Here is a 27,777-nt window from a genome sequence, read left to right on the forward strand (position 1 = left end):
TGACATAATTGTATAGGCAAAAAAAAAAATCCTATGAAATCTACAAAAACCAGTAGAATACATGAGTTTAACAAGGTTGCAGGGCAGTCAGTATGCAAAAACCAATAATGTTTCTATATACTAGCAACGGACAAGCAGAAATTGACATTTAAAAGTACCATTTACAATAGCATCAAAAATATGAAATATTTAAGGATAACTTAATAACATGTGCAATACCCATATATCAAAAACTACAAACTATTGTTGATAGAAATTAAAGAAACTTAAATAAATAGAGAAAAATAACATATTCATGGGTCAAAATACTCATTATGGTTAAGATGATGGTTAAGATGTCAATTCTCTCCACATTTATCCATAGAGCCAATGAAATGGCAATTAAAACCCAGGCTTCTCTTGTAGAAACTGGCAAGCTGATTTCAAAATTTATATGGAAATGCAAATTACCTAGACTAGCCAAAATGATTTTGAGAAAGAAAAAAACTGAAGAACTTATGCTGTCTGAATTCAAGACTTACTATAAATCTATAGTCATCCAGACAATGTAGCATTGGTATAAGGATAGGATATAGATCAGTGGGACAGAATTGAGAGTCCAGAAATTGATGTACATGCATATGATCAGTTTTGTGGCAAAGGTACCAAGGTAATTCAGTGAGGAAAGGATAGTCTTTTGAAGAAATGATGCCAGAATAACTGGTTATTCACATGCAAAAGAATGAACCTAGACCTTTACCTCATACCATGCAGAAAATTTAACTTGAAATGAGTCTCACACCTAAATATAAGAGCTAGACATTTAAATCTTCTAGAAGAAGTTATAAGGGAATATGTGTGACATTGGATTAGGCAAAGATTTTTTAGATAGGACACAAAAAATACAAATCGTGAAAGGAAACATAAAATTAGACTTTATAAAAATTTTAAATGTTTGGTTTTTAGAAGATACTCTTAGTAAAAAAATAGCCACGAACTGGGAAAAAATATTTGCAAAACATGTCTGTAAAAGGATTTGTAACCACAATATATTAAAAAAAAAAAACACTACAACTCAATACTTGAGAAAACTTCTAAAAACTGACCAAAGATTTGCCTAGATACTCCACTAACGAATATATACAAATGGCAAATAAGTATATGTAAAGATTCTCACCATCGTCAGTCATAAGGAACTATCGTGTCATATGATGAGTGTGGAAAATAATTTGCCAGTTTCTTATCAACTGAAACCTACACTTATATGACCCAGCATTTCCACTTCTAAGGATTTATCGAGAGAAATTAAAACATGTACACACAAAGGCTTGTACTCAAGCATTCAGAGTAACCTTCTTCATAACAGTCCTAAACTAGAAACAACCCACATGTTTGTCCATCAACTGGTACTTGAGTAAATGATCTGTGGTCCATGCACACAATAGAACACTACTTGGCATGAAAAGGAACAAATTCCTGACACACAACAATAGAGAGGAACTCAAAGGCCTTCTGCTGGGTGAAAAGAAGCCAGACACGAAATGCTGCACACTCTGTGATTCTACTTATATAAAATTCTAGAAAAGACAAATCTATAGTGATTGAAAGATGATGGTTGCTAGGCTCCAGGTGGAGGAAGGAGATTGCAAAGGGTCATGAGGGAACTTTCTGGAGTGATTGCGATTACGGTGGCGGTTACACGACTGTATCCATGTGTCGAATTACATCCAACGATTTGTGAATTTTATTGTATGCTAATCATCTCAATAAAGCTGCTTTTTAAAAAGTCATTCGAGACAAGGAAAGAAATCACTGCCTGTGCCATGGCAGTCAGAATAGTGGAAGCACTGAGCATCAACGAGGCGGCACCAGAAGCAGCCATACGGAAGGAAGGCCCAGTGCGGCGGCGGCGATGGTCAAAGAGAGCTGGAGGGAGGTTTGTTATAGACCAAGACAGAGGTGATTACCCAGAAAGCTGAAACCAGTTGACTCTGGGAAGGCAGAATGGGGAGTAGCAGCTGCTGCTTTTCATTACAAGCCTCAGCCTCAGCCTCAGCCTCAGCCTCAGCCTCAGCCTCAGCCTCAGCCTCAGCCTCAGACGATCTGCCCCTTTAAACCACATTCCTGTATAATTCCGACCAAAAAAGAAGTGCTTCCTGCCGGGCTGACTTCCGCTTGTGGCCATCTGGGGGCCCACCCCTCAACTGCTTACCTGCATTCTACCCCCTAGCTCCTCAGCCCAGAAGGGGGGTGCCCCTAGAGCATCCTGGGGACCCTGCCCCCCCAGCCTACAGGGCTTCTAATCCAGCAGGTACCACTCTCTCCCTCCCACGAATTGCAAACAGGCTTTGTCTAACTCCAGAATTACTATTCACTTTAATTTGGACCTCAGATGAGTGGACACCTGTTTTCCTGTCATCGTCGGCCTACACATGTCCCAATACACACTTGAGCGCACGCGCACGTGCGCACACACACGCACACACACACGCTTTTTGCCCCCTTCGATCTCGTCCTTTGACCCATCTCTTTTACCACATCCATCTGAGCCTCTCCTAGGCATTTGAATAACATCGGGTTCAACTCATTCTGCTCCTTATGTGGCATTTCAGTTGGGGTGAGCTCATTCACCCTTCCCATTGCCACGCAGGATCCGCCATCTGTGATGCACCCCCAGTCAGGAGGGAGGCAGTTGGGCGCCTCTCTCCTTCCCTGGGCACGGCCTCTCAGCAGCTTTGCTCGTGTCCTTCCTTCGCTTAGGGAACCTGTCTCTCCCACCAGCCTTGTGAGCCCCATGCCCTCCAGGTTTTTCTCCCAGATTTTTCATCACTCCTTCTCCATGTCCTTGACTGGCTCCTCTATCTCTTTCATCCCTGTGACTGTCTATCCAGGGCCCGAGAAATGCCTTTCCTTTCCACCTCCACTGCCTGGTGGCGTTAATCATGTCCACCATTTCTCTCCTGGGAGCTTCTTCCGGTCTCCCCGCCCCCACTCCTCTGGGAGCGGGACCCTGCGCCCCCCCTGGCAAGGCCCCAGTCCTTTGGCTTCCACCCGCACAGCGCAGGGCCGGCAGAACTTGCTGTTTGTTGAGCAAAGGGTTCTGATTACAGAGTCAGTGAGAAAGCAGGACGGGGAGATTCAGGGTCCTGCCAGATCTGATCCCCTGCCCCAGGAACTGGCGCCCGTGATAGTCAGTGCCCACCCCCTGCCCCTCGCCTCCTGGGGCCCCCTGGAGCCTTCTGTCCTCTTCGGCTCAGTCGCTGGGCTACTGAAGACGCGGGCCCACACCTTGAGCACACATGGAAGTGTTTCCACGAACGCCACCTTAGAGGGAGCTGGTGGAAGGCAGGGCAGAGGGGGCTGCATTGGGAGCCCTGGGGGGACGGGGAGGGTATCTGCCCAGTGCTGCCCCAGGCCTGAGGCCCGCTGAGGGTACCTGACCAGCGCCATGGCCAGGCCCCCCTTCTCCAGCTTTCCAGAAGGAGCTCTCTGGGGTGGGCCTGGCCCTGTTAGGCCACCTCCTCAAACACTTCTCCGAGACTGTGCCTTCTCTCCCCTCTCCAGGGCCCCGCCCGTCTGCCTGTCTGCAGGAGGCAGGCCCAGCTCTCTGCCCACCATGAGGAGTGGGGGCAGGGCGCCTCCCTCCAGGTAGGGGTCCTGCTTTCGGTTCATGTTGCTCAGAGGGCAGGGGCTTCTGGGCAGCCCAGTGCCATCTCTGCTGAGCCACATGGTCCCGACAGTGAATAATCCGGTCAGCCTTTCTTCCCATGAACTGCTGCCAAACCCCATCTTTCTTGTCTCCTGTGGGCTGGCCGGCGCAGGGTCCTGCCTGGGGCATCTCACCTCTGACCAGCTTCTTGCTGCAGGCAATGGACTCAGCTGGGCACCTGCAGCACCTGCATGTGTACCAGCTGGAGAACCAGACTCTCTGGCACACCCTCTTAGTAGCTCCTCAGAGGTCCTCAGCACTTCTGGCTGGCCAGAGGGAGTTCTGCGTGCAGCTTCCCTTTACGTCCTGGACTTGGTGTGGACACGAACCCCTCCCCTTGCTTCTTGGAGCCCAGAAAAAACCACGGGGGTGGGGTGCCTTCCCCAAGACTTTTCCCTGAGCTCAACAACAGGAAACAAGGAGTGTGCAGGACAGAGATGGCCTCAGGCCTGGCCTCATGGCTCAGGGCCCCGCCCTGCAGCAGCTCTCTGCTGGGATCCGGGTCCAAGCTGATAAACCCATAAGGAGGCGATTGGCCCTTTGCCCCTCAAAGCTGGCTCCGCTTCCCGACCAGTCCCAGTTGCTTCCCTCCCCACCTTCTAGTGCCGCCTTACATGTACTGCAAACAGATGCTTCCGGAGGCTCATCACCTGCCGATTCCAGATCTTCGTCCGTGCTGTCGCCATGGGCTGTCCTTCAATCACTGGATTCCCAGTTTACAGAGGGGCAAGCTGAGGCACAGAGAGCTGGGCATAGCCGGTCCAACGTCACACAGCTGGGGAGTGGCAAAGCAGGGACATGTCCTGCCTATAAGGCTGGGAGAGTCTTGGGGACCATGGCTAGAGAGGCCACTCCAGTCTGGCACATATGTAACGTGAGGGGTAGGATGTATGTGTGTGGCTTGCGGACCAGGTATTGTGTGTGCTGTGTGCTGTCGCATGCTGTGGGCAGTGTGCAGGGTGGGGCTGTGGCAAGTGTGTAAGACACCTGACCCCACATCTGCTGTCCTTGGAAGCACTGGGGTGCCAGCAGTCTCCCTGGCCAAGAAGAGAAGACCTTGGCCTTCGGTGTACTAGGGTCTGCTCAGGGTGGGCCATTTTGGTCTTTAGCCTTGCAGGGCAACAGAGAAGGTGAACGAATAGGAAAAAAGGGCTGATCTCGGCCCAGAGCCTGGTCCTTGGCTGCGTGCAGGGCACTGTCTTCAGCCGGGCTGGGCCAGCCTAGGCTGAAGAAGGCCGGGGTTTGTGGCAAGGTCAGGGGAGGGGTGCAAAGAGGGTGCCTGGGATGGGCTGCAGCTTGGAGGGGTCCTGGAGCCTGAGGAGGGAAGAGGAGGTCGGGGGGCTCGGCCCTGATGCCCCTGGCAGGGAGGCTCCTCTCTCAGGCCCTCCACACAGGGTGGAAGAAATTGGTGCGTGTCTGTGTCTAGGTCAAGTGTGTGTGCCTTTGTGGACGTGTGTGAGTGTGAGAGAGAGAGAGAGAAAATGGAGGCGAGGGAGAGGGTGAGCTGGAATGTGCTTGAGCCCAAGAGCTATGAAGCCCCCTCCTCTTAGGACAGGTAGCCTCAGGTGGGGGCGGAGGAAAAGGGTGGGTGTGTCCCTGGCTCCCACAGGGCCTTGGGGAGGAAACTGAATCTCACTGGGTGCATTTAGCCCTAGCTTGATCCCGCCCCACCCCCTCCCTTCCTGTCCCTCATCTCCGGCTGGCCCTAATTGAGGAGGGGGAGGGGCCTTCCCTCGGTGTTAGTGGGGATTCCGTGAGCTCTCACCTCTTCCTCACCCTGGCCCAAAGAGGGACAAAAGGAACCTGGCTTGGGAAAGAAGAGCCAAGTTTTGCCACCAAAAAGTTGTGTGATCCTCAGCCAGTCCCACCCAGCTCTGGTCTCAGTTTCTCCACTTAGAAAATGGAGAGGCTGAACGAAGTGACTTCCCAGAGCCCTGCCAGACAAAACATTCTAATAAGATGGGCCCTGCGGCTGTGGAGGCAGGCAGGGGCGGGGAAGGGGAGAGGACAGCCAGTCCAGCAGTCACAGCTGGGCCAAGCTAGGGACCAGCCGAGGTGGGCTCAGGACTCGCAGGAGTGGAGTGGGGGGCAAAGGAGTCCTGGGGACAGACCTGGGAGGGGCTGGGGGCAGGAAAGGAAGCAGAGGAGGCCAGGAGACTACTTCCCGGTCCTACAGGCTGGAGGCCAGGGGAGGCGTGAGGGGGAGGGGGAGGAAGTCCCCTCCTGGGCAGGTCACTCCCAGAGGCTGGGTCGGGGCGGGGCTGGCGATGGAGAGCAGATCTGAGCTCCTGAGGCACCTTCGAGCCCTCCACCGCCCAGCTTCCCAGGAGCCCGGGAGCCTGGTCAGGTAAGGGGCTGCAAGGGGCCCTGGGGGGCACGTCGGCTCTTCCCACCCAGTCCCCAGCCGTCCCATGGCCTTTATCTTCGCCTCTGTCCTGGAAAGGGGGGGTCTATATATTTGCCTTGGGTCTCGCAGGCTGCCTAGGTGGGTCCTAGACTGGTTCTGTCCACCGCTGTGGTTGTCCCTCTGTCTTCCCTTCTCCAGTCCTGGGAGGTGCACTGCAGGGCCCCAAGGTCCATGCGTAGCTCAGCGGGGCCAACCCTCACCAACCTCAATCGGGCTAAGGGCGGACCGCCAGCACCTGATCGCTAGAAAGCACACACGTACGCAGCACACGCACACGCCGTTGAATGCACTGGCCGGAACCCACCCCCCTCACCGTGCACACACACACTCTGCCACTTTGCCACCTCTCTAAGGGCCTCTGTCCAGAGACTCGGGGAAGCGCGGCTGGCCATTGTGATGGAAGGTTGAGCTCGCCGCTCTGTCTCCTCCAGGCGCTCAGAGCAGTCGCCCGGCCCCCACCACGCTCATGGCTTTCACCACCTCCGGTAAGGTTCTAGCCACTGGGCCCCTGCCCATCCCCCACTGGGATGAGCCATGTGGCCCGAGGGGGGTTGGATGAAGCCGAAAAGCTCCTCTTGCAGAGACTTCCTTCTCCCTCCTCTTCAGGCTGCCCATGGGGCAAGGGGAGGGCAGCATGGGCCCCCATCCTCACTGGGGGCTGGGCCGCCCTTCTCTCCCTACCACATGAGGCGGTGGCGGGGATGATGTTCGCTCTGCCGCTGGGAGGGAAGCTGAACGCCTAGGCCACTGGCTCTGCCCGTCCGGTCGGAGCCTCCTTGGGCTCTGCTCCTCCTGCAGAGCGTACTCCCTAACTCGGCCCTCTCCCCCCATTCTTGCCCAGCTGTGCCCTGGCTCCTCTCTCAGCCTTTCCCAGTTGGCAACAGCAGCGAGGAGGAGCCCGTGGATCCCCGGGACCCGCTGCTAGCCCGGGCGGAGCTGGCCCTGCTCTCCACGGTCTTTGTGGCTGTGACCCTGAGCAATGGCTTGGTGCTGGCCGCCCTAGTGCGGCGGGGCCGGCGGGGCCGCTGGGCTCCTATGCACGTCTTCATCGGCCACTTGTGCCTGGCTGACCTGGCTGTGGCCCTGTTCCAAGTGCTACCCCAACTGGCCTGGGATGCCACCGACCGCTTCCATGGGCCCGATGCCCTGTGCCGGGCCGTCAAGTATCTGCAGATGGTGGGCATGTATGCCTCCTCCTACATGATCCTGGCCATGACTTTGGACCGCCACCGCGCCATCTGCCGCCCCATGTTGGCATACCGCCACGGAGGTGGAGCTCACTGGAACCGGCCAGTGCTGGTGGCCTGGGCCTTCTCGCTCCTTCTCAGCCTGCCCCAGCTGTTCATCTTTGCCCAGCGCGATGTGGGAGATGGCAGCGGGGTCATTGACTGCTGGGCCCGCTTTGCCGAACCCTGGGGACTCCGTGCCTACGTCACCTGGATCGCCCTAATGGTGTTTGTGGCACCTGCCCTGGGCATCGCTGCCTGTCAGGTGCTCATCTTCCGGGAGATTCATACCAGCCTATTGCCGGGGCCAGTAGAGAGGGCTGGGGGCCACCGAGGGGGGCGCCGAGGAGGGCGCCAGACAGGCAGTTCCGGCGAGGGAGCTCGGGTGTCAGCAGCCATGGCCAAAACCGTGAGGATGACGTTGGTGATTGTGATTGTCTACGTGCTGTGCTGGGCGCCCTTCTTTCTTGTGCAGCTGTGGGCAGCGTGGGACCCAGAGGCGCCTCGGGAAGGTTGGTGTTGCTGTGGCTAATGTTTTGGGGAGCACTGGGCTTGGCTACGCATGCACCTCCCCCCCCACACACACACACACGCATGCACACACACGCGCGCGCAGCGGTGGGCTCAGCAGCCCCTAGCGGGCACTTGGGGTCACGACCCTGCCTGGGCTCCCTCCACCCGCACAGGGCCGCCCTTCGTGCTGCTCATGCTGCTGGCCAGCCTCAACAGCTGTACCAACCCCTGGATCTACGCCTCCTTCAGCAGCAGCGTCTCCTCGGAGTTGCGCAGCCTCTTGTGCTTCCCTTGGAGGCGCACCCCACCCAGCCTGGGGCCCCAAGAGGAGTCCTGCGCCACTGCGAGCTCCTTCCTGGCCAAGGACACTTCCTCCTGAGAAGCCAGGGGGCGCCTTCCTTCCAGAGGCTCCACACGGCTCAGCTGCCTGCCGCCGGGGGCTGGCCCTGGGGGCTACTGGGAGAGGATGACCCCCTGGGAATTGCCTCCGGATTGTGAGAGGCCTCAGAGGTCAGTTCGGGTGTAGGGAGGGGGCTGTGGCAGCATGGTGGTGGCCCATGGCTTCCACCCCAGTCAGTGCCCGTGACACGGAGAGCCCAGGAGACACTTTCTCCACCTCTGTCGTTCCCCTCTGCCCTCCCTTCTCACTGTCCCTAATAAAAGTTTTAGTTCGTTTTCCACCCGGTGAGTGTCCTTGGATCAGGGTGACAGTGTGTGAGGGTGGCATGGAAAAACATTCCCAGTACACAGCTCTGGGACCCATGACACGGGTGACTGAGGCTTCAAAGGTGCAGATCCCCAACCCACACAGCCCTGTGCCAAGCCACCCCCCACCCCCGGGCATAAGCTGTTCCAGTCACCCAACCTGGTGCCTTCGCTGAGCACCCTGGCATCCCGCCCGAGGACTGAGGGTGCCGGTGGGTTGGTCCTGTACCCACCTGCCTGGTCCCCCAAGACAAGAGAATTGGCTCATGTAGGGGAGTCAATGCACAAGTCTTTATGAATGCCCACCAATGCTTGTCAACCTCCGCCGGCCTCACACCTTCGGCTAATGCAGAGATGGGCCTGGGCACTGGCAGGCCTGCTCATCTGAGCAAGGGCACCCGTCACCCAACAGCCACTGATGAGCCCTCACAGCAAAGCCAGGGAGGGGCCCACCCCCAGCCTCCTTCCCGGGCTGCCTCCCAAAGGGGTCTAAGCCAGGGCTGGGGGCGGGCAGGGGCATATTTGGGCACCTATGTCCTCCTCTCTGCAAAAGGTGCTTGCTGGACAAGGCCAGGGAGAAGCAAAGGGCCTTGGGAGGGTGGCCCGTCTCACCAGTGGCTGCCTAGGGTGAGGTGGGGCCCGCAGAAGAGTGGCCAGCACCTCAGTGCGGCTTGAGGGGCGAGTCCAGGCCCTGGGGCTGCGATGCTGAGGGTGAGGCTGGCCTCGCTGGGGTCTGGGGGCCTCAGGAGGCTTTGTTCTTGCCAAGGCGGCTGTAGCCTGGAGGCTTCGGGCTGCGGGGCCCGGAGCTGGGGGAGTTGGCGGCTGCTGGCCCGAGGCCCTGGCGGGCAGCGGTTTTTCCCAAGAGCTCTTTAAACACCGAGTCCATGGTCTGTGCCACGGCCTGGCAGAGAGGTGAGAGAGGGAGGGCTTCTGGTGGGACCGTCCCCCCTGTCCCGCTCAGCCACTGCCTCCGCCCCCAGGTCAATGTATTGCCAACTAACGTAGGAACGAGGCCTTCCTACCCTCTGCTGCCCAAGCTTCCACGAGAACTCTGCACTCAAGAAATGAAGTCCTCCGCCACCACCCTGTCACCAGGCCCCTCTTTTGCCCAGTTTCTCTCTTGCCACTTTCGGTGTGACTCATGGCCTCCTTTAGGGACAGCAATCTTCAGGCCATTCTTGATATTGGGGAACCTCTAGCTGGGTCCCGGCCACCCCTCTTCTAGTGCCCATTCTCCCTGGCTGAGATCACAGCCACCCCCTATAACCTCAGGGGCCACCGGCCTGTGGGACCACCCAGGTCAGCATCCAGCGTCGCCTGCTGCCCACCTCCCCTGGGGGCTCCTGGCTGCCCTCCCACCCCCCCGCCTGGTGTCCCAGCTCACCCCCGTGTCCCGGGCTCCCAGGCCTGGCCACTGGGCCACACCTGGGACACCATGTGTTCTCAAGCTCTCTCCTCAGGCACAGACTGTCCCCGGGGCTTCCGTGTCAGCCGGAGCAGTGAGCACCCATCAGGTAGGCACACTGGGACCATCGGAGAGCGCAGGGCTTGGGTCTCCCAGGGCTGCACCCCTCGCTGGGGCCGCATACAGCGCCCCCTCTCTCTGTGAGAACCACTGTTCTGCCCGGCTCCCCAGTCAGCCACCCTTCCAGCCCCTCTTCCATCTGTCCCTTTTATCCACCCTGGCCCACCAAGCTGCTGCCATGTCGCCACCTGTCACCTAGCCTGGCTCTAGATGGCAGCCTCGAAGCCTGCCAGGCAGCCCCTCGCCCACACCACCCACCGCTTCCCAGTCAAGAACCAACCACGAAGCCCAAATGCACGAGCCCGCACGTCCCCCTGCGCTGACACCCTTGCACGCTGCCCCTCCCTGGGCTGGGCTCGGCCAGCCTGTCCGAGGCCAGGGAGGGCAGACTTGAACCTCAAGCGGGAAGAGTTTAGTTCATAATGGGAGGCAGAGACTCCCTGCCCCAGGAGAGATGCCCCCACCTGCCACTCATCCAGTCTCGGCTCTCACCTTATCCACCTCCACATGTCGCTCTGGGGAGGTTGGGACCAAGCAGTGCCGTCTGTGCCCAGAAGGGCCCCCGGGTGGGGTGCATGGCTCTGGCCTGCAGGGCACAGATATTGAGCCTGGAGGGGGTCCTGGGAAGTCCCAGCACTAACCTGGTAGTGGCTCCTCCTGTCCCGGGGAGTGGCCAAGGGGGAGGAGACAGCGAGGCTGGCCCAGTGGGCCCATTCTGTCCTTTGTCATCCCCCCACCTGGACAACTCTCCCCTCACTGGGCCCTCCTGTTTGTGCCCAAAAGCCACCCCCAGCCCCTCCAGCCTGGCCCAGTGCCTGCTGCCTGGGACAGGCTGACACCCCAGAGCAGTGCTGGGGAAGGGGGTAGGCACGTTTCCCAAGGGGCCAGCTTCCTCCTGCTCACCGATGGACAGACTCCAGGAAGCCCTCTGGACTACTCAGCAGGTCCCCTGCAGCTGGCGACCCCTGGCTCAAGTGTTTTTCTGCCCTGGGGTCAAAAGGACAGGCTATTTAGGGGACTGAGGGCCAGCAGGCTCAGTGCCAGCCAGAAGCGGTCAGAAACGCACACAGAATGCCGACAGACGCTGGGACTCGGGTGGGGGCAGGGCTAGGACCTGAGTGGAGGAGAAGCTGTGGAGAGCCTCTGGGGAGCATGGGGCGCTCACTCACCCCCCGGGCAGTGTGATGTACTTGTGAGGAATGAGGCCCCGGGCGCCGGTGCCCACGCACTCGCCCCGCCACCAGTCGCCTGAGGCCCGCTCGTGCAGCCGCAGCACGTCCCCTCTCTGGAAGGTCAGCTCCTGGGCCGTGCGGCCCGTGTAGGCAAAGCAGGCCACAGCCTCCACGACGCCCTCTGGGACTGAGGAGAAGAGGAGGTCTGAGTGGGGGGGTGGACTGAACCCCCAAGATCGGGACAGAGTGTGGTCTTCCTTCCCAACCCCCTCACCATCCTCTTGGGTCGGGGTTCCAGCTTCTAGCTCCAGCTCGTTCTCGCCCGCCAGGCCCTCCGGCTGGGTGTCCCTGAGGTCCAGAGCAGAGAGAGGCACATGAGCAGTCGAGGGGGCTCCCCTCCACTGGACGCCCCCGCCCCCCATGCAGGCAGCACGAAGAGCGTACCCCAGGCAGCTGGCGGAAGGCGGTGCCATGCACTTCTCGTAGACGGGGCCTGGCAGCTGGGTCAGAGGTGGGAAAACCCGTGCGGGCTGCAAGATGAGCGTCTGTACCAGCTGGTTCACCCGGCCCTGCAAGGCCACCGGGTCCTGCCCAGCGGGCATGGGCAGCAGCGTCGGCCCGAAGCACACAGCCAGGTTGTAGGGGTCCATCATGTTCTCGTCGCTGTACTGGGCCAGGCTGAGGGCACATGCAGGTCACCAGCAGGGAGCTCCCCGCTTGGCATCCCCTGCACCCCGCCCCCCACATCAGATGCCCCGCCCCTGAGAAGCACTCACTGGTTGAGGAAGGTGAAGAGATAACGCAGAACCACCAGCACCGGTCCAGGCATCAGGGCCAGGAGGCGGCTCACAAGCTCCACCCGGTCTTCCATGGCCTCCAGCTCTGTGCCAAGGCCATCGCCCAGGAGAGAAGGTTGTAAGTGCGGTCATGGCCACTGAGGAGCGGCCCCTCCCGCCTGGCTGGCCCTAGGCCCTGGCCTTACCTGAAGAAGCCAGAAGCTCTCCGAACCGGTCAGGGGGCAGGAGCGGGGGATCCAGGCTCCGGAAGTACAGCTTCAGCACACCCGCCACCGAATCCAGGTCGTGGGCCGTGCAGCCTTCCACCAGCGGGTCTTCCCCTGAGGACGATGCAAGGGGCAAGAAGGCCAATCACACCCGCTCTAGGTAGTCCCCTACCCCCACCCCACCCTGCCCGTCCTCACCTCTCTCGAAAGCATCTCTGATCTCTGAGATCCGGGGCTGAGCACCCGACACTCGGAAGATGCCCTCGTGCTGCAGGCCTGCGGGAGGACAAAGAGCCAGTGGGCACCAAGTCCCCTCTCCAACCCCTCTAAATGGGTGCCAGGTGCTGGGTGCCAGGCTTACCATTGAGGTTAATGAAGCGGATACAGCTCTCCACCACCAGGGGCACAGGCTGGCCCGAGCTCTGGGGACAAAGAGGGTGTTCACTTCACTCTGGACATGGCAAGTCCCTCCTTGTCATTCGCTCGCTTTTATTTTCTCTTAACAATGCAATGAGGACAGGCACGTGGCTTGCAAGATTCACTCCCAGGTGTGTGATGTCCCCGGTGTCATTTTAGGCAGAGCCTTAGATTTTACTTGCTAATTGTTTATTGCGGGTATGCGAAGACGTAATCCAATTCTGTATGTTCACCTCGAATCGAGTAGCATTGCAAAACTCGGATTTGTTCATTTAAATAGTTTGTTGACTCTTTCGAATGTTTACGTACATAATCACATCATGGCAAATAATGGTGGCTGCCTGAGGCTTTCTGTAGATATATATTACTAGTTAGGGACATTCCCTTTGATCAGTGGAGGCCAGCGGTTGGCAACGGTGGACATTGGGGTCACAGGTAGCCTGACCTCAGAGGTGGCCCAGGGTTGGAGAGAGACCACAATGCAGTAGGGAGGTCCTACACTTAGTTGGAGGATGAGGCAAAGCAAGTACCTGGATAAACTTCTCCATGTCTCCCCCAAAGAGTTTCTGGTTATACTGGGAGGTGGGGCGGGGATGGCGACTCTTCTGGAATCTTCTCTGTGTGTACTGGGTCCTGTGGTGAACAGAAGCTGGCTCTGAGGGTTTCGGGCACGGAGAATAGGATGCCGCACCCCCCCAGCCCAACTAAAAGGGGCCCTGGAGCTTTCAAATTACTCTAGAACCCACTGGGCAAAGTGGGAAATTGAGATCACAGAGGAATGAGCAGAAGAGCTGGGCCCTGAGGAGAGGGGAAGTGGGGACGTCAGAGCTTGGCCCTTATAGAACCCCAGCTCCTCATGAAGGACTCACCAAGACACCTCCCGCTCCTCCTTGTCACCTGGGGAACAGAAAAGATTGGTGTGCTTTTCAGGCCAGGAGGTCCTCAATGCACCCCAGAGAGAAAGGCTTGGCCTGAAGGCCAAGGGTGACAGTAGGGCGGAGGGCGGAGGGCGGAATAGAGTCCAGGACCCCTGCTGGGTTGTTTCCTGCATGCCAACCTACTTCTCCGGGCAGAGAGGAGCAGGGCGGGGCGGGGTTCTCCTGGCCCTGGAGGAATGTGGAAGGGACCAAAGGAGCCAGGAGTGGGACCCACCTCGTTGAATGGCCTCCTGCAGTTTCTCATGCTTGGCCTGCAGCTTGGCGAGGATGCTCCGTCCACTCAGATACTCCTGGAGCTTCTGGGAAGCCCCCCAAAAGAGCACAAAGTCTTAGTCCCGGCTCCAGGCCCTCCCTGTGCCCCACTCCTGCCCCCTCGGCCCGACCCTCCCCACCATGATATAGAAGGTCTCGGTCTCTTGCTGCTGGCCCCGCCTCCGGCCAGCCTGCCGGGCACCTGGGTCCGAGCTGGTGGACTTGAGGGACTCGGTAGAGGGACTGGCCTGGAAGGAGTCGAGCACGTCCCCGTCTTCCAGTGCCACCACCTCCAGCAGGGCCTGTAGTGTGGCCTTCAAAGTCTTGTTCACCTGGGGAGGGGACAGGAAGTCCAGAGCAGGAAGAAGTGGGGGACAGGTGAGGGTCAAGAAGTCCAAGTTGGAAGGAAGAGGGAGGGGAGGCCACGGCCACCTGGCTCCGTTCATCTCCAAGCCCTCGTCCCCCACCCTGGGCCAGGCCACTCATACCTCCTCCGTCTCGATGGTCTGTCGGTCCAGACGGCTCTGAATATTCTGGGCTCTTGGCAGAATCTCGTCCCGCAGCTCCAACTCAACCCGGATCTCGGCCACCTGCAGAGGGCAGCATCCAAGGGACTGAGAGCCAAGCCTGGGGACAGAGCGCTTGGATGTGGGAGTCGGGCTGGGGCACGAGGGAACTGGGCACGATGCCACTGTCTGGGGCACAGGCCCACCAGGCCTTGATACTTAATGCATCTAGTTTTGAAGAATGGAAAGGGCACCGGCCCACGAGGAAGGAGCACACCCGCGCACGCCAAGACTTGTGCACGGATGCTCACGGCAGCACACTGAAGACGGCCCAAAGGTAGCAGCAACTCAAGTGTCCAACAGCTGATGAATGGGTGAGCAAGTGTGGTGCATCCACACAGTGGAATATTATTTGGCCATGAACAGGAATAAAGTCCTGGCTTATCCACGCTACAATGTGGGTGAACCTTAAACATTCTGCTGAGTGAAAGAAGCCAGACCCTAAAGGCCATATATTATGAGTCCATTTACATACAATGTCAAGAAGAGGCAAATCCGTAGAGACAGAAAGTAGATTAGTGGGTGCCGGAGGCTGGGGAAGAGAACTAGGGAGTGACTGCTTAATGGGTCCAGGGTTTCTTTTTCAGGTGAGCGTGTTTTGGAATTAGAGCATGGTGATGGTCGCACAACTCTGAATGTTCTAGAAGCCACCGAATTATATACTTTAAACAGGTGAATTGCATGGTACATGAATTATAACTCGATAAGTAGTTTATTCTCTTTTAAGTGGTCAGGAGGGCTGGGGTATGAGAGGCAGGAGCTGGCCAGACCTCTCCTGGGGGGAGCAGAGGGTAGAAAAACTGCTTATTCTAATGAGGCAGAAATAGATCCCCACAGGCAGAGTGGGGAATAGAAGGGGAGAAAGCCTTAGAAAGAGAAGCATTCTTCTCTTTCGAATATGTAAACATCTAGAGAACTCTGACATCAAGTTAAAACTGACAGTGAGGACTTCACTTATTCACAGCGGGCTAAACATGCCCTGCTCTCTGCTCCCCCACCCCAGCAAGCCACACCACAAAGGGATGTATGAAGGCGTAAGTCACAGGGACACCGGGCAGAGGAGAGGAGACGATGGCATATGAGAGACGTCAACAGACGTGTGGAAGATGGAAACTGGTTTACGTGACTTAAAGCGCAGACAGAGTCAATCAAAGCGGGCCGCCGAACTCGGAAAAGCTCAAAAGATCGAAGCAGTGGGTGCCTCCCGGGTGCAGGCGGCGCAGAAATGACTAAGTCTATCTAAGAAGTAATCCCGCGGTTCCTCAAAAAACTACACAGACTCTTCAGATGATCCAGCAATTCTGCTTCTGGGTATGTGCCCCAAAGGATTGGAAGCAGAGTCTCAAAGAGATATTTGAACATGTGTGTTCACAGCAGCAGTACTCACAGTAGCCAAAAGGGGGCAGCAACCCGAGTGTCCATGGATGGAGGAACGGATAGACAAAACGTGGTCTATCCATGCAATGGACTATTATTCAGCCTTAAAAAGGAAGGAAATTATGATGTATGTTCAACATGAATGAACCCTGAAGACATGGTGCTAAATGAAATAAATCAGTCACGAAAAGATAAATAGTGCATGATTCCACTTGTACGAGGTTCCTGGAGGAGTCAAATTCATGGAGACGGAAAGTAAGATGGTTGGTACCAGGGGCCGAGGCGAGGGGAATGTAGGGTTAAGTGTCTAATGGGGACAGAGATTCAGTTTGGGAACATTAAAAAGTTCTGGAGACGGACAGTGGTGATGGTTAATGTGCTTAATGCCACTGAACTGTACACTTAAAAATGTTTAAAATGATAAATCTTATGTATATTTTTTCACAATGATAACAAAAAAGTCTATCTGGGCCGTAGGGAGCATTGAAATTTCCTTTCGTCACTAAACATCTGACCCCCTCAAAACCCAAACAATTAGCAGAAAACTAGAGATTTACTCATTAGAAAAGATAAATCAGAGGGATTCTGGACTCAGGGATACTAGTCACAGCTGAAGAAGGGGACAAAATTCCCTACTGATGAGAAAGAGCAACGCGGCCACCGCCATCTGGGGCTGGCCAGGCGCTCACAGCTGGGTCTTGGTGTCGTCCCATTGAACATAAGGAATGTCACAGAGCATCAACATCAGACAAGGCCCCTCTGTGATCATGATGAGTGAAGACAAAAACAAGACCACCTTGTAATCATGTCTGAGTGCAGACAAAAACAAGACCATCATTCAAGCCGTAAAAACAAGCGAACTCCAGAAAAAGTTGAGAACCATACGATTTCATTCATACGTGCGATATAAAACTGAAAGCAACAAATAAACTTGACAAACGATCAGAGATTCATGGACATGGACAGTGGTTACCAGAAGTAGATAGGGGGAAAGGGGGTCAAATATTCGGCGATGGAAAGAAATTTAACTTTGGGTGGTAAACGCACGGTGTAATATACATATGACGTATTATTGAATTGTACACTTGAAACCTATGTGATTTTCTTAATCAATGTTAATGACCCCAATTATTTTAGCAACAACAAAAAGAAGTAAGGCTCCCTCTGTCCCGGCTCATATGAGTGACGGCTGCTTCCTCACCATTGACAGATTTAGTCTTCCTTCATCCCTGACTCTGCCTTCTAGATAAGACTTATTAAGACACACAGTCAGAGTTACCCCTGCTTCCTGACAGCATCCAAGCCAGAGTCAAGCCCTTTGCCCAAACTCCCTCATCCTAGCCCAAGTCCTAGAGTTTTCCGTTTACTGAGATGCAGCCCGATTCCCTACGGCGTTAGTCTCCCTCACAGCAATGATCTGAGTCCTTGTGCAGCCACCCCGTGGGGAAGCGCACTCCTTACACACATCACACATTTAATCCACCTCTCAGAGCTTCTTCTTAAATATGAACTGATGGCCGAGTCTGCCATTTCAGGGAAGCTCTAAAACGGAAGACAAAGATCAAAGCAAGCTTTAAAAAAATATTGGAAGAATAGAGAGAAAATGCAAAGAAAGAACAGAGAAAAATGTCAAGAAAACAAAAATAAACATTTCAGAAAGATTTGAGAAGTTAATGTATCCATGAAACAAGAACAAATGGTTATTTTAAACAGGAATTTTTGGGGGAAAAAATACAGAATTCGGAAACAAGAAAACGTGAAAGTAAATTTTTAAATGAAATTCCATAAGGGGTTAGAGGAGATAGTCAAGCAAATGTCTAAGAAAGCAGAATTAAAAGGCTTAGAGATGGGAAAGAGGAAAGAGACAAGGCAAGGACACTAGAGAGTCGATCTGTAAGGTCTAACATTTAATTATAAGAACTTGAAAGAAAAAATTATTAAGGGGAAGAAATTATCAAAGAAATAACATAAGCCCCAAACCTAAGGACACAACTTTCTAGACTGACAGAGCCCACTGGTTGCCCAGCACCATGAAGGAGAAAAGGTCCCCAAAGCATAGAGTCATAAAATTTTACAACAAGGCAGTTAAGAGACTATACTGAAAGCTTCGATGTGAAAAATTACAGGTCACATACGAAGGTTCAGAAATAGGAATGGCGTTGGACTTCTCACCTATAATACTGAAAGGAAAATGATTCTCCAGCTTGCATTCTATACCCAGCTAAACTACCTACCAATCAATTTCAAGGATGGAATACAGACATGTTCAGACACGCTCGAGGTGTGGTGGACAGGACTGAGGGGACTCTTACAGGGAGATGGTGGTGGGGCTGAGCCCTGATCATCCATGGAAGGAAGTCGGTGGAGCCTAGGGAAAGTTGAAAAGCAACCAGCAGCCTGCTGCATGATTTGAACACACAGAGAACAGCTCCAGAAACAGCAGCTAGAAGACTGGGAAGTGACTGCTTCTGAGGAGTGGGAATCGGGAACAGAAAGGGAAAGTCAGAGAATGGCTGTGTGCCATTGTAAACCTTGAGTAACCTTTGACTTTTTCAACTATTACTTTGGTCAAAATACAGATTAAATAACTAAAATCCCCATGTAACCCCAATCCATGCGCAAAGCCCATCGGGATAAACTGGTAAAGGAAAAACCAGCTCAGAAGCAAGGGAAAAAATGCCTAGTTATAGTTTACGGCTTATATGGCTTATTTCCCCCCAAGTTTGCATTATGAAATGTCAAGAACGCATAGAACAATCGGAAGAAGAGCGTATAGACAGTTACATGCCCACCTACCCCCCGGTGTCCGCACTGGTGATATTTTTGCTATGTCTGCCATTCATGAGGGGTGTTCATTCGCTGGCTGAACTGCGGTGAGCTGCAGAAGTTTGTTTGCTTCAGATGCAAGTGGGGAGACCTCATTTGCCTCAAGGCCATTGAATGGGGGTCTGAGAAATAAGCTGCATTCATGACTTTCAACTCCTAGCAAAGTGGGATTCATTTGACTTACCTAGCATTACAATGAAGAGTAGACATCACAAAGCCCTTGGGATCGACGCTGGGGACATTAAGGGGTAGGGGCAGTGACCCTCACCTCATCCCCTTCGTGGGGTTGGTACTCGAATCGAAGAGGCGGACAGAAGGCGACTGCGTGCACATCCAGCACCTTAGTCTTGTCCCCTGGAGGATCTAAGGCCTCCACCGCCTCTTCCAGGCTGCCCAGGCCCTGCATCTGGGAGGCTTGGGTGCGGCTCTCAGCAGCTGTGTAGGTCCGAAGCACCTGACCCAGGGCCAAGTGGAACCCTGTGTCACAGCACTGAGGAGAAAGCAAGGACACAGCTCGGGCGGGTCCCGATGCACTGGGCACCGCCTCCTCCCCCACCTGTCCACCCAGCACTCACATCCATGAGGGCCAAGACATCGTGCTCATAGTAGTTTCTGACAGCAGCATTGACACTGGCCAGGCTGAGCAGGTAGTCGTTGCGCGCCTTCGTGCACTTGAGTTTGTGCTCCATGAACTTGGCGTGACGCTGCTCAAGACCACAGAAGTGCACTGGGGTCATCTACTTGGCCAGCTGGCTGGCCCCTGACTCCAGCTTTCCATGGAACCCTCATCCCTACATCCTCGCAGTCTGTCTCCCTTCCTCTCCCAATGTGGAGAGCTTCACCTCAAACAGCACGGCCCAGACGTGCTCGCCCACCCCGCCCTGCTATGCTCAAACCCTCGTCTTGGGCCAGCAGCCCCAGTTCCGCCTCAGCTCCTCCCAACTCGGCACCTCTACATCCTGGTATTTCTGCCACCCTCAACCTCCTCATCCTCTCTTCGAGGGCCACTTTAAACACTCTCTATCCCTGCATGTCACCGAGTCATCCGTTCTACGCGTCTTCTCACCCCTTGGCAATCTCACAGCACTGTCTGAGGCAAGGAGGGTAGATAGAAAGGCCCGCAGGCTTGGGAGCACCAAAGCTCCCTTTGCCCCCGCTGGGCTGCGGTGGGAGCAGCTAGGAGCACAGGGGAGACAGTCACTGTCCTCCTGACCTCTCCGTCTACCACCGCCACTTGGGGAGCCCTCCAGGGCCAGCAGGGCTGACCAAGCACAGCCCCCCTCTTAGAGCCTTGCCGGAGGTCTGTGGCTTTCTCGTCCTCAGCCCTGCCTGCTCCCTCCATGCGCCACCTCCCAGCAGGCCCCAGTGAGGGCCAGGGACTATAGGGACAAAGGCCAGGAGACAGACGGATGCCCTCCAGGCCCACCTTCTCCACCAGCCGTGATCCCTTCTTGAGGGAGGTCTTGCGGGGGGGCCCGGCCTCGGTGGCGGTGGTGGCGGTGTTGGCGGCGGCGGCGGCACCGCTCCGACCTGCCCGCTTCTCCTCCTGCCGCTCGGCTTCCCGGAGCTTGGCCTCGGCACTCATGCTCTCCGTGTGGTACACCTGGTATGTCTTCTTGGCCTGCAGGGAGGCCCAAGGCCAGACAGCCCTGATGAAGGCCATGGCCACGGCCAGCTCTCCCCCTCCTCCATCGCATAGGCGATCCCATGTGAACACTTAGCCCACCCACCCTGCGCACAAAGCAGGAAGAAAGGGCTGCGCTTGTGGTCCTCGAAACCCAGGTTTCCCCTTGAGCCTGGCTTGGGGAGGTGTGAGTGGGGGTGGGGGGCCTTGCCCGAAACTCACCGTCTGAAGCTCTGACACCACCTCCAAGAGCTCCTCCTGCAGCTGTTGCTCCAGATCCTTACTCTGGGGAGGAAGAGGCGTGTGACCACATCATTGCCCCTGTGCAGCATCCATTGCTGTCCTGGAGTGGCCACCGCGCCTCAGCTCGATACTCAAGGCTCAGGCTCCGTGTAACTCCCAGGCCCGCTGCCTGACACCCATCTGGCCTTCTGTCTGCGCCCAGCCCCGATGCCCCTGGATTGAGCACCCACGGACTGCCCTCGCTAGATCCTGAGGCCATCCATGCCTCCTGTGCCAGGGCAGTGGCCTTACCTTCTTGACAATGCGTGCCACATCTTCCGCGATGTGACTCAGGCGCTGGGCCAGTGGCCCGGCCAGGACCTCGCTGAGGGCAGCGCTGTCCCGGCTCTGCTGCCGGGTCTGCTGCAGCAACGCAGCCCAGCAGTGCAAGGGCGACAGGAGGGACGGCTCCTTCCTGGGGGCAGAGGGGCAATTAGACGAGGAGTGAGGCCTTGGGCCCTGCCGTGGCCATCCTGGCAACGAGGACTTACCGGAAGCTCTGGTGTTCCCGGCTGCTGCCCCCCAGGCGGCCTCCTCGGCCAGAAAAGCGCTCGGCCAGCTTGTCCAGGCCACGGGAGTACTCCAGCTCCACCTCGGCACGGCGCCGCATGAACTCAGCCAGGTCCTGCAGCAGCTCCCGCCGCAACTCCCCCTGCAGCTCCAGGCAGCGCAACTGCTCGCTCAGCTGCCAGCGCATCTCTGTGGGGAAACCGTGGTTCAGGCCTGGGCACTAGGCCGTCCCGTCTGCCCTGAGAGCGAGGGCCGGGGCTGAGGAGGAGGAAGGAGGCTGGCCACCTGGCAGGAGTTCTGCATTCAGCTCTCCAGTTGGGCTCAGGACAGTCCTGAGGAAAGAGACCTCTGTGCTGAGGCTAAAGGCAGCGGTCCCCAACCTTTCTGGCACCAGGGACTGGTGCTTCTATGAGAATCTAACACCTGATGAACTGAGGCAGAGCTGAGGCGGTGAGGCTGGCGCTAGGGAGTGGCCACAAATACAGATGAAGCTTTGTCCGCTCGCCCGCCGCTCACATCCTGCTGTGCGGCCCAGTCCCAAACAGGCCATGGACCATGGACCGGGGACTGGGGACCCCTGGCTAAAGGGAACCAGCCAGGCCCAACTGGTTGAAGAGGAGCGAGAAGGGTGTTTCAGGTAGAGAGGAGAGCCATGCGAAGGCCCAGGGGTGAGAGGGAGCATGGCAGATCCAGCAGGATTGGAGCCAGACGTGACTGAGGAAACACAGCCGCCCCAGCCCCATCTTGCCCTGTCCCCGGCCAAGCGCTTTTCGCTTGGGCTTCCCATCACTCCTAGATGCCTGGAAAGCCCCTGCATTGCTTCCCCTGCCACTTCCTGCCCCTCGGGCGTCCAGGACCCTGGGCAGAGCAGCCTCCCTGTAAACACAGACACACAGGGCCGCGCAGGGCCAAGGCTGCCGTGGCACTCTGCCAACTCCACAGTGAACTTGCGGCGAAGGGCAGGCCCACGGTGAAGGCTGGCAGCTGGGGAGAGCTGGTCAGGGCCGAGAAGCGAAGGAAGTAAAAAAGCTCCGCCTGTTTTCTGTCCCCAGTTCCCACTCCCGATCACCCACCCCTAGGGCCCCCACACTGCTGGCTTTTGACACCTTATCACTGGCTTGGTTGGGCAACGCCGCTTCCCCCACACAGGCCTAAAGCAAAGAACTGCCTGAATGACAAGCTTAAGCAACCCGCTGCAAACACTTCTGCCACCCACTGGGTGCCCAGGTGGGCACCGTGGATCTTGGGTAAATAAGCCACTGTCTTGGCTTCTGGCAAGCGGGTCACCCACTCACTAATGTCTGCCCACATGCCTAGGGAGGGACATTAATTGATTTCTCCATTCAGCAGAATGTCGATTACGTACTCAGTCTGTGCCAGGCACATTCTCGACACGCGGAGCCCTCACGGAGCTGAAATGGGAATGGGGGGACAGCCTGTCAACGGATCAGAGTGGGGAGTGCGGGTGGGGAAGGGTTCTTTTAGACGAGGGTGGTCAGGAACAAGGGATGCTGGAGCAGAGAGTTGAAGGAAGCGATGGAGGGGCCATGGGGGCTTCCGGGGGCCGAGCGTTCAGGCAGGGGGAACAGCGAAGGCCGCTGGAGTCAGCTGTGCCGGGGGAAGAGGCGGAGTCTGAGAGGCTAGTGGGGGCAGAATGTGCAGGGAGCCCGGTTGGGGGGCCTCCCGGCTGACACCGGGGGAGAAAGCAGCCACAGCCTCCTGGGGCTGCCATGGGGAGCCCAGGTGGAGGTCAGGTGACAGAGGGAAGCACCTAGACCAGTTGGCAGCTACTGTTCCAGTCCAGGGAAAAGACGGTAAGTATTCGGAGCAGAGAGTCAGCCCGGGAGGGTGCGTAAAGTGGCAGGACCCACGGTGGCTGTTTGAGAGGACTCCGCTGTGAACAGCCCAGTCCCAGTGTGATTTGGATTTCTATGCAGCCAGTGACTTCCTAGGGGTTGTGCGGCATGGGGCAGCCCCATGTCCCCCTCTGAGCGCCCTTTGGGGAACACCCCTTTCCTATTCTCAGCCCCTGGGTCTCTATCCCTGACCCCAGGTGCCCCAGATGTGGCTGCATGCATCCAAGACCACCACTACCCACCCCCGCCCACCACTGGGACCGGCTCAGTGATGGGTCCAAGGCCACGGTCCTCACGCTTTCAACTGAAATTACCGTACAGGTGATCTGCTTCCACTGAGGGGTCAAGCTGGGTAAACAGAGGCTGGCAGTGGGGGAGCTGGGCTTTCTGATAGTGAAACCAATGCAGATCACAGAAGAGCCAAGCAAGACACTGTCCTTATACCATCTGAAGCTGAGCTCTAGTGACTGACCCTTGGCTTCTCGGGCCAGGTGGAACAGGGTTCTACGCCACTTGAAATCAGGAGAGTCTTCATTGAATCGGGGTAACATTTTTTTTTGGATAAAAGTAAACTTCATTTCATTCCAAGAATGACTGAGACCTCCCAGCTCACCTCACCTTCCTCTGGCGTCTGCTCCGCCCCTCCCCCCCAGCAATAGTTTCCAGGGCACAACTGAACAATGCTGAATGGACCAGCCCGCCATTTATCCTTCAGGGCAGTCATGCCTCAGCCTGACTGGTGTCAAGCAGGGGACTTGTCAATCAGCACTGTCTGAGCTGCGCCCCCGCCCACCTCTCAGATCTCAGCTCAGATGCACACGTCCTGCCGTCCCCCCAGTCCTGCCGTCCCCCCAAACCGGGACTGGCCCTCTTCACACCCTCCTTCTTGACATCACGTTTCCCCTTTATAGTGGTTAGCATCATAATTGAAATTGTGTGTGTGACAGCTTGTTTACGAGATATCTACCCCACCAGACCTGTGAGCCATAGGAGGGCAGGAACTGGTTCTTTTGCTCAGCGCTCCATTCCCTAGGGCCTGGGACAAAATAGATGCATACAAGACATCTGTCATAAGGAAGGAGGGAATCCACTGTGCTCGGGGCCCCACCAGCACTTCCTGTGAGCAAAACTTAGGTCTCACTTCTGCTGACAAGCAAAGCAGAAGAGAAGATGGCCTCCCAGCTACCACTATGCTGACTTTTCAGAATTTAGGGTGTCAAGACAGCGATCCTGTTTTCTAGCGTGGTAGGAAGTTTCTTTTGGCAACAGTGGGGGTGGGGTGGGGGTGGGGGTGGGGGCAGGGAACAGAAGCTAAAATCGTTGGCGGCCCAGAGCAGGTAAGGAACAGCTTAAAGACAGCCTTACTCAAATCCTCAAATTTTCAGTGTATATTAACTGACCCATATTTGCTGACTGTAGTTTCCAAAGTCCTTCAGGCTCATGACATTTTGGGGAAACAGGATTGGGATCATTATCTCCATCTAAGGAATGATGAAAGCGAGGCTTGGAGAACTGGTTTGCCCTGCGCTGTCGCCTGGAGCTGGCTCTGGGCGGCAGGCCGTCTCTCCCAGACCCAGACGGGAAGGACTCAGGCATACTTTGGTGTAAATTGCCTGCATTTATAATGACGTTGGGACCTGCATCTCCAGGTTGGAAGGAACTTCAAGGGTCATCTCATTTGATCTCCTAGCAGCCTTAGTGCTGTGTGAATACAAGCAGGTCACTGCTCCGCTCTGACCCTCAGTCTCCTCCATGGGTAAAATGGAATGACAGAGAATGATATATGTGGTCACACAACTGAAGACACTGGGAAACTTTATGGTCCCAAACTGCTGGCGTTTGGATGCGGCCTTCTTTCCTTTGCCAGAGTTACCACGCCCTGAATAAGACCAAAAGAATTTGCAAAGCTGATTTGCATGCGATTTACACAATGTTTATCAGCAATCAAAGGGGTCTAGCTTCAGGCTTCCAGGCCCGCCCTGTTGAATCTCTCCGGCAAGGATTCACTGTGGCCGCTCCACCCAGAGACAGCGGTCCTCGGCTCTGAGCCACCTCAGTTAGGGCAAAGGGACTGGGCTACAGGGACCAAAGTAGCTCAAGGATAAAACCATCACTAATCCATCCACATAGGTACCCGGATTCCTTCATCCGATCCCCCCTCAGCAAATTGAAGGAATACCATTTCATTCTGGCTAGAATGCCACTTTCTGGAGGGGGGGGACCTTGGTGCACCTGGAGGCCCCCTTTCCTCCTCCAGTTCTTTGATGAGTGAAGTGCAGAGAGAACCAAGGACGACAGTGAGATCAAAGGGGGGGGCAGGGACAGTCGGCGGTAGAGACCAAAGGGGCTGGGAGAAGCGGGCGGGGGGCTTAGGCTCCCTCCCCCAAGCCCTCCTCGCGTCGCTGGCGGAGGGGAGCGGGTCCTAGGCCAGCAGCGGGATTTGGGGGGCTCCCCTGCGGCCTTGAGGTCTCCACAGGGAGCCGGGCCAGGAGCGTCCATTGCCCTCTCACCTTTTACTTGCGTCTCATACTCGGCCTGCAGCCCCCGCTCCCGGCGCAGCTTCCCGTGCGCGGCCATGGCGGCCGGGCGGCCGCGCCGTCGAGCCCCGCTGCTCCCACGCGGCCTGGAACGGCTGGGCGCTGGGACCTGGGGCTCTGCAGCCAGCACCCGCGCCGGCCCCGCCCCGCCCCACCCCCTGCTGGGGGTGGGGCGGGGCGGACCCGGCCTGGCGCTGCCAGCGAGGGGCTCCTGTAGGGGTCCCACTGCACCGGGCCTTGCCTCCCTTCCCGCAGGGTGCTGGGCGACAACTAGGCTGCCCTATGCCCAAGGCTCTGCCGCCAAGCAGCCAGGGCCCCGTGTGAGAGCCCCAAAATGCCCAGCAAGCTGGTACCCTCTGGCAGCCTGCCCCCCACCTCCCGAATGCCGTCTGGCCACCACCGCCAGGCAGCACCCTTCACAGCATGGTCGTTGGCCCTCAACGACAGTGGGCGGCAACACCACAGCTGCCCCAGACCCTGGACTCCCCTTGGTCACCTGCTTCCCTCAGATCCCTAAGACATCAATCAGATGGGGCCCACCTTTCGGAAGTCACGGCCCTGAACCATAAGCGCAAGGAGCCTGGAGAACCGGGTGGGAAGTTCCCTGGCGGGGAGGGGCGGGGGGCAAGGAAGGTCAGCATGGAGAACGGAACCTTTGCAGTTGTTCCCTCCAGACCTCCTAGTGAGGGGACAGCAGTGTCAAGCCAAGGTTCCCCTTCTGCTCCACCCCATCGGAGGAACAAGCCTCGTTTCCCCATAGGTGGTTACCACTTCCTGCTGCCGGAAGAGACTCTTTTGTCCCCTTTCCCTCGCAGCTTGCACCTGCCCTGTCCTAGGCCTGGGGGGGTGTGGGGACAGCCTTCCTCCTGCCCCCTCAGAGCAAGGTCTTAAGTCTGGGGACCTCCCTTCTCCAGGGGTACTGGAGTTTCCCTCCACTACTCTTACCAACTCAAAGCCACAGGGCGACACCTTTTCTCCAGGAAATTGGGAAGGTAGGATGCAGGTGGCAGGTGACAAGCCAGATTATACATCTGTCTTCAGTTGATTTGGGAGGGAAATCCCTGGGGTCTGGATAGGGAGAGAGGTGAGGCAGGTAGGCTCCGGGCTTCTGCTCAGGGAGGCAAGGCTATAGGCACTACTGCAAAGGGCCCAGGCCTGTGTGTGCCTGGATGTCAAAGTCAGGCTCTGTGTGTATGTGAGTACACGTGACCTCGACCTGCAGCTCTTCGGGAGGGAGGGGAGGCTAAGCGGGCACTCCCTGCCTTTCAACTATAAGCAATTCTCTCGCCAAGAAGTGGAAAACATACCTAACTCCTCAGCTTGCTGCCTCTGCCCCTCCCCCACCAAGGCCCTTCTCTAAGATGCTATGTATTCATGGCGCCGGGGGCTGGAAGGCCTGGGGGCTGCCTAGACCTCAGCAGGCCCAGGACCTGGGCTACCAGCAGCTGGTCTCAGCTCTACCAGTTTGAGTCCTCCAGCAATGCGGCAAGCCTCCTGCCACTTCCTGCCCCTGTGTCAGGAACCCATGCCCCTCGTCAGCTAACCCCAAACACACCTTGCCCCCTACCCCCCATCTGAGCCCTGACTGGTCCCCAGAGGTCCCTCACCCATCCAAGAGCCTGACACAGAGCTCAAGCACACAGGAAACTGCTGCTGCACTTGCCTCAGCCCCTATTTTCAAATGCTCTTCATCTTTTTCTGACTCCGGAAATAACTGACACGATGAGCCATCCAGACGCTGCTCTAAAACCTCAAGTAATTAGCTCTGGCTTTTAGGGCACTTGTTTGGCATTTAAGGCCTTACTGCTTGCTCTATCCTCAGCTCCACCTTCTCATTCAAAGAATCAAAAATCCCATTATCCCTCAGAAGGTGAGGACCAGACCTACAAGACCTCGCTGAACCTGTTGACACTTGATCCTGAAGGGTGACTACAGGGCTGATGTGGTAGTCAGGTCTGCTGCATGCATGGACCAGAGGGGAGATGAGATCAATGGGGAGGTCGTGACAGTTGCCCGTGTCAGAGTAAGAACAGATGACAGCATGAATTGGGCGGTGAGGTCCCTTTTATTTTTCTGCAAGTCAGCTTTCTAGAAGTTTAACAATGGAGACGTCAGAAGTCAGTGTTATGCACCTCTGTGTACTGGTTCATCCCCTGGGGAGACGTCCTTGGCGCCCGGCCCAGCCACACGGCGACGGTGCAGGGGAGTCCGGTTTTTCCTCCCCGAGCCTTCCATCCTCCTCCGCTCAGCTCGCCGGCGGAGGAGCAGCCCCTCCCAGAAGCGGGTGCTGCAGAGGCGGGGGAAGTGCTGGGCCCCAAGGGCCAGTCAGGCCTGCGGCTTCCCCTCCTTCCCC

General features: G+C 56.5%; 2 protein-coding genes across 6 annotated transcripts; one reads left to right on the forward strand and one right to left on the reverse strand.

Annotated features, from left to right (window-relative positions):
* The first annotated feature begins 5,961 nt into the window (after positions 1-5,961).
* On the forward strand, positions 5,962-8,346 carry AVPR2 (arginine vasopressin receptor 2). Its single transcript, XM_016158840.2, has 4 exons — positions 5,962-6,035; positions 6,527-6,580; positions 6,937-7,833; positions 8,008-8,346. Exons 2-4 carry the CDS (start codon positions 6,562-6,564, stop codon positions 8,211-8,213), a joined length of 1,122 nt encoding a protein of 373 aa, XP_016014326.2. The 5' UTR covers positions 5,962-6,035; positions 6,527-6,561; the 3' UTR covers positions 8,214-8,346.
* Positions 8,347-8,432: 86 nt separating this feature from the next.
* ARHGAP4 (Rho GTPase activating protein 4) lies at positions 8,433-27,050 on the reverse strand. 5 transcript variants are annotated; one of them, XM_016158834.2, is made up of 23 exons: positions 26,078-26,197; positions 22,398-22,443; positions 21,013-21,220; positions 20,774-20,936; positions 20,462-20,524; positions 20,042-20,236; positions 19,191-19,319; positions 18,884-19,105; positions 14,335-14,436; positions 13,987-14,178; positions 13,809-13,893; positions 13,526-13,553; positions 13,187-13,289; positions 12,601-12,661; positions 12,438-12,515; positions 12,219-12,353; positions 12,013-12,118; positions 11,681-11,914; positions 11,511-11,584; positions 11,234-11,423; positions 10,968-11,051; positions 10,557-10,650; positions 8,433-9,440 (listed from the first exon to the last, which is right to left on the reverse strand). In XM_016158834.2, exons 1-23 carry the CDS (start codon positions 26,180-26,182, stop codon positions 9,282-9,284), a joined length of 2,856 nt encoding a protein of 951 aa, XP_016014320.2. In that variant the 5' UTR covers positions 26,183-26,197; the 3' UTR covers positions 8,433-9,281. The 5 variants fall into 5 exon arrangements, with proteins under 5 accessions (XP_016014320.2, XP_016014323.2, XP_016014324.2 ...); XM_016158836.2 differs by having other exon boundaries at positions 9,329-9,440; positions 10,557-10,672; XM_016158837.2 differs by lacking the exons at positions 22,398-22,443; positions 26,078-26,197 and adding an exon at positions 27,032-27,050.
* Between the last annotated feature and the right edge of the window lie 727 nt (positions 27,051-27,777).

This window comes from Rousettus aegyptiacus, unplaced genomic scaffold, assembly GCF_014176215.1.
Source record: "Rousettus aegyptiacus isolate mRouAeg1 unplaced genomic scaffold, mRouAeg1.p scaffold_m13_p_9, whole genome shotgun sequence".
Classification (NCBI taxonomy): Eukaryota; Metazoa; Chordata; class Mammalia; order Chiroptera; family Pteropodidae; genus Rousettus; species Rousettus aegyptiacus.

Coding starts and splice junctions, on each gene's coding strand:
- AVPR2 (XM_016158840.2), top strand. Junction 7,834..8,007: donor CCCAGAGGCGCCTCGGGAAG/GTTGGTGTTGCT, acceptor CCACCCGCACAG/GGCCGCCCTTCGTGCTGCTC.
- ARHGAP4 (XM_016158834.2), bottom strand. CDS start 26,182: ATGGGGAAACGAGGCTTGTTCCTCCGATGGGGTGGAGCAGAAGGGGAA. Junction 12,516..12,600: donor CCGCTTCATTAACCTCAATG/GTAAGCCTGGCA, acceptor GTCCTCCCGCAG/GCCTGCAGCACGAGGGCATC. Junction 12,354..12,437: donor CAGAGATGCTTTCGAGAGAG/GTGAGGACGGGC, acceptor CATCGTCCTCAG/GGGAAGACCCGCTGGTGGAA.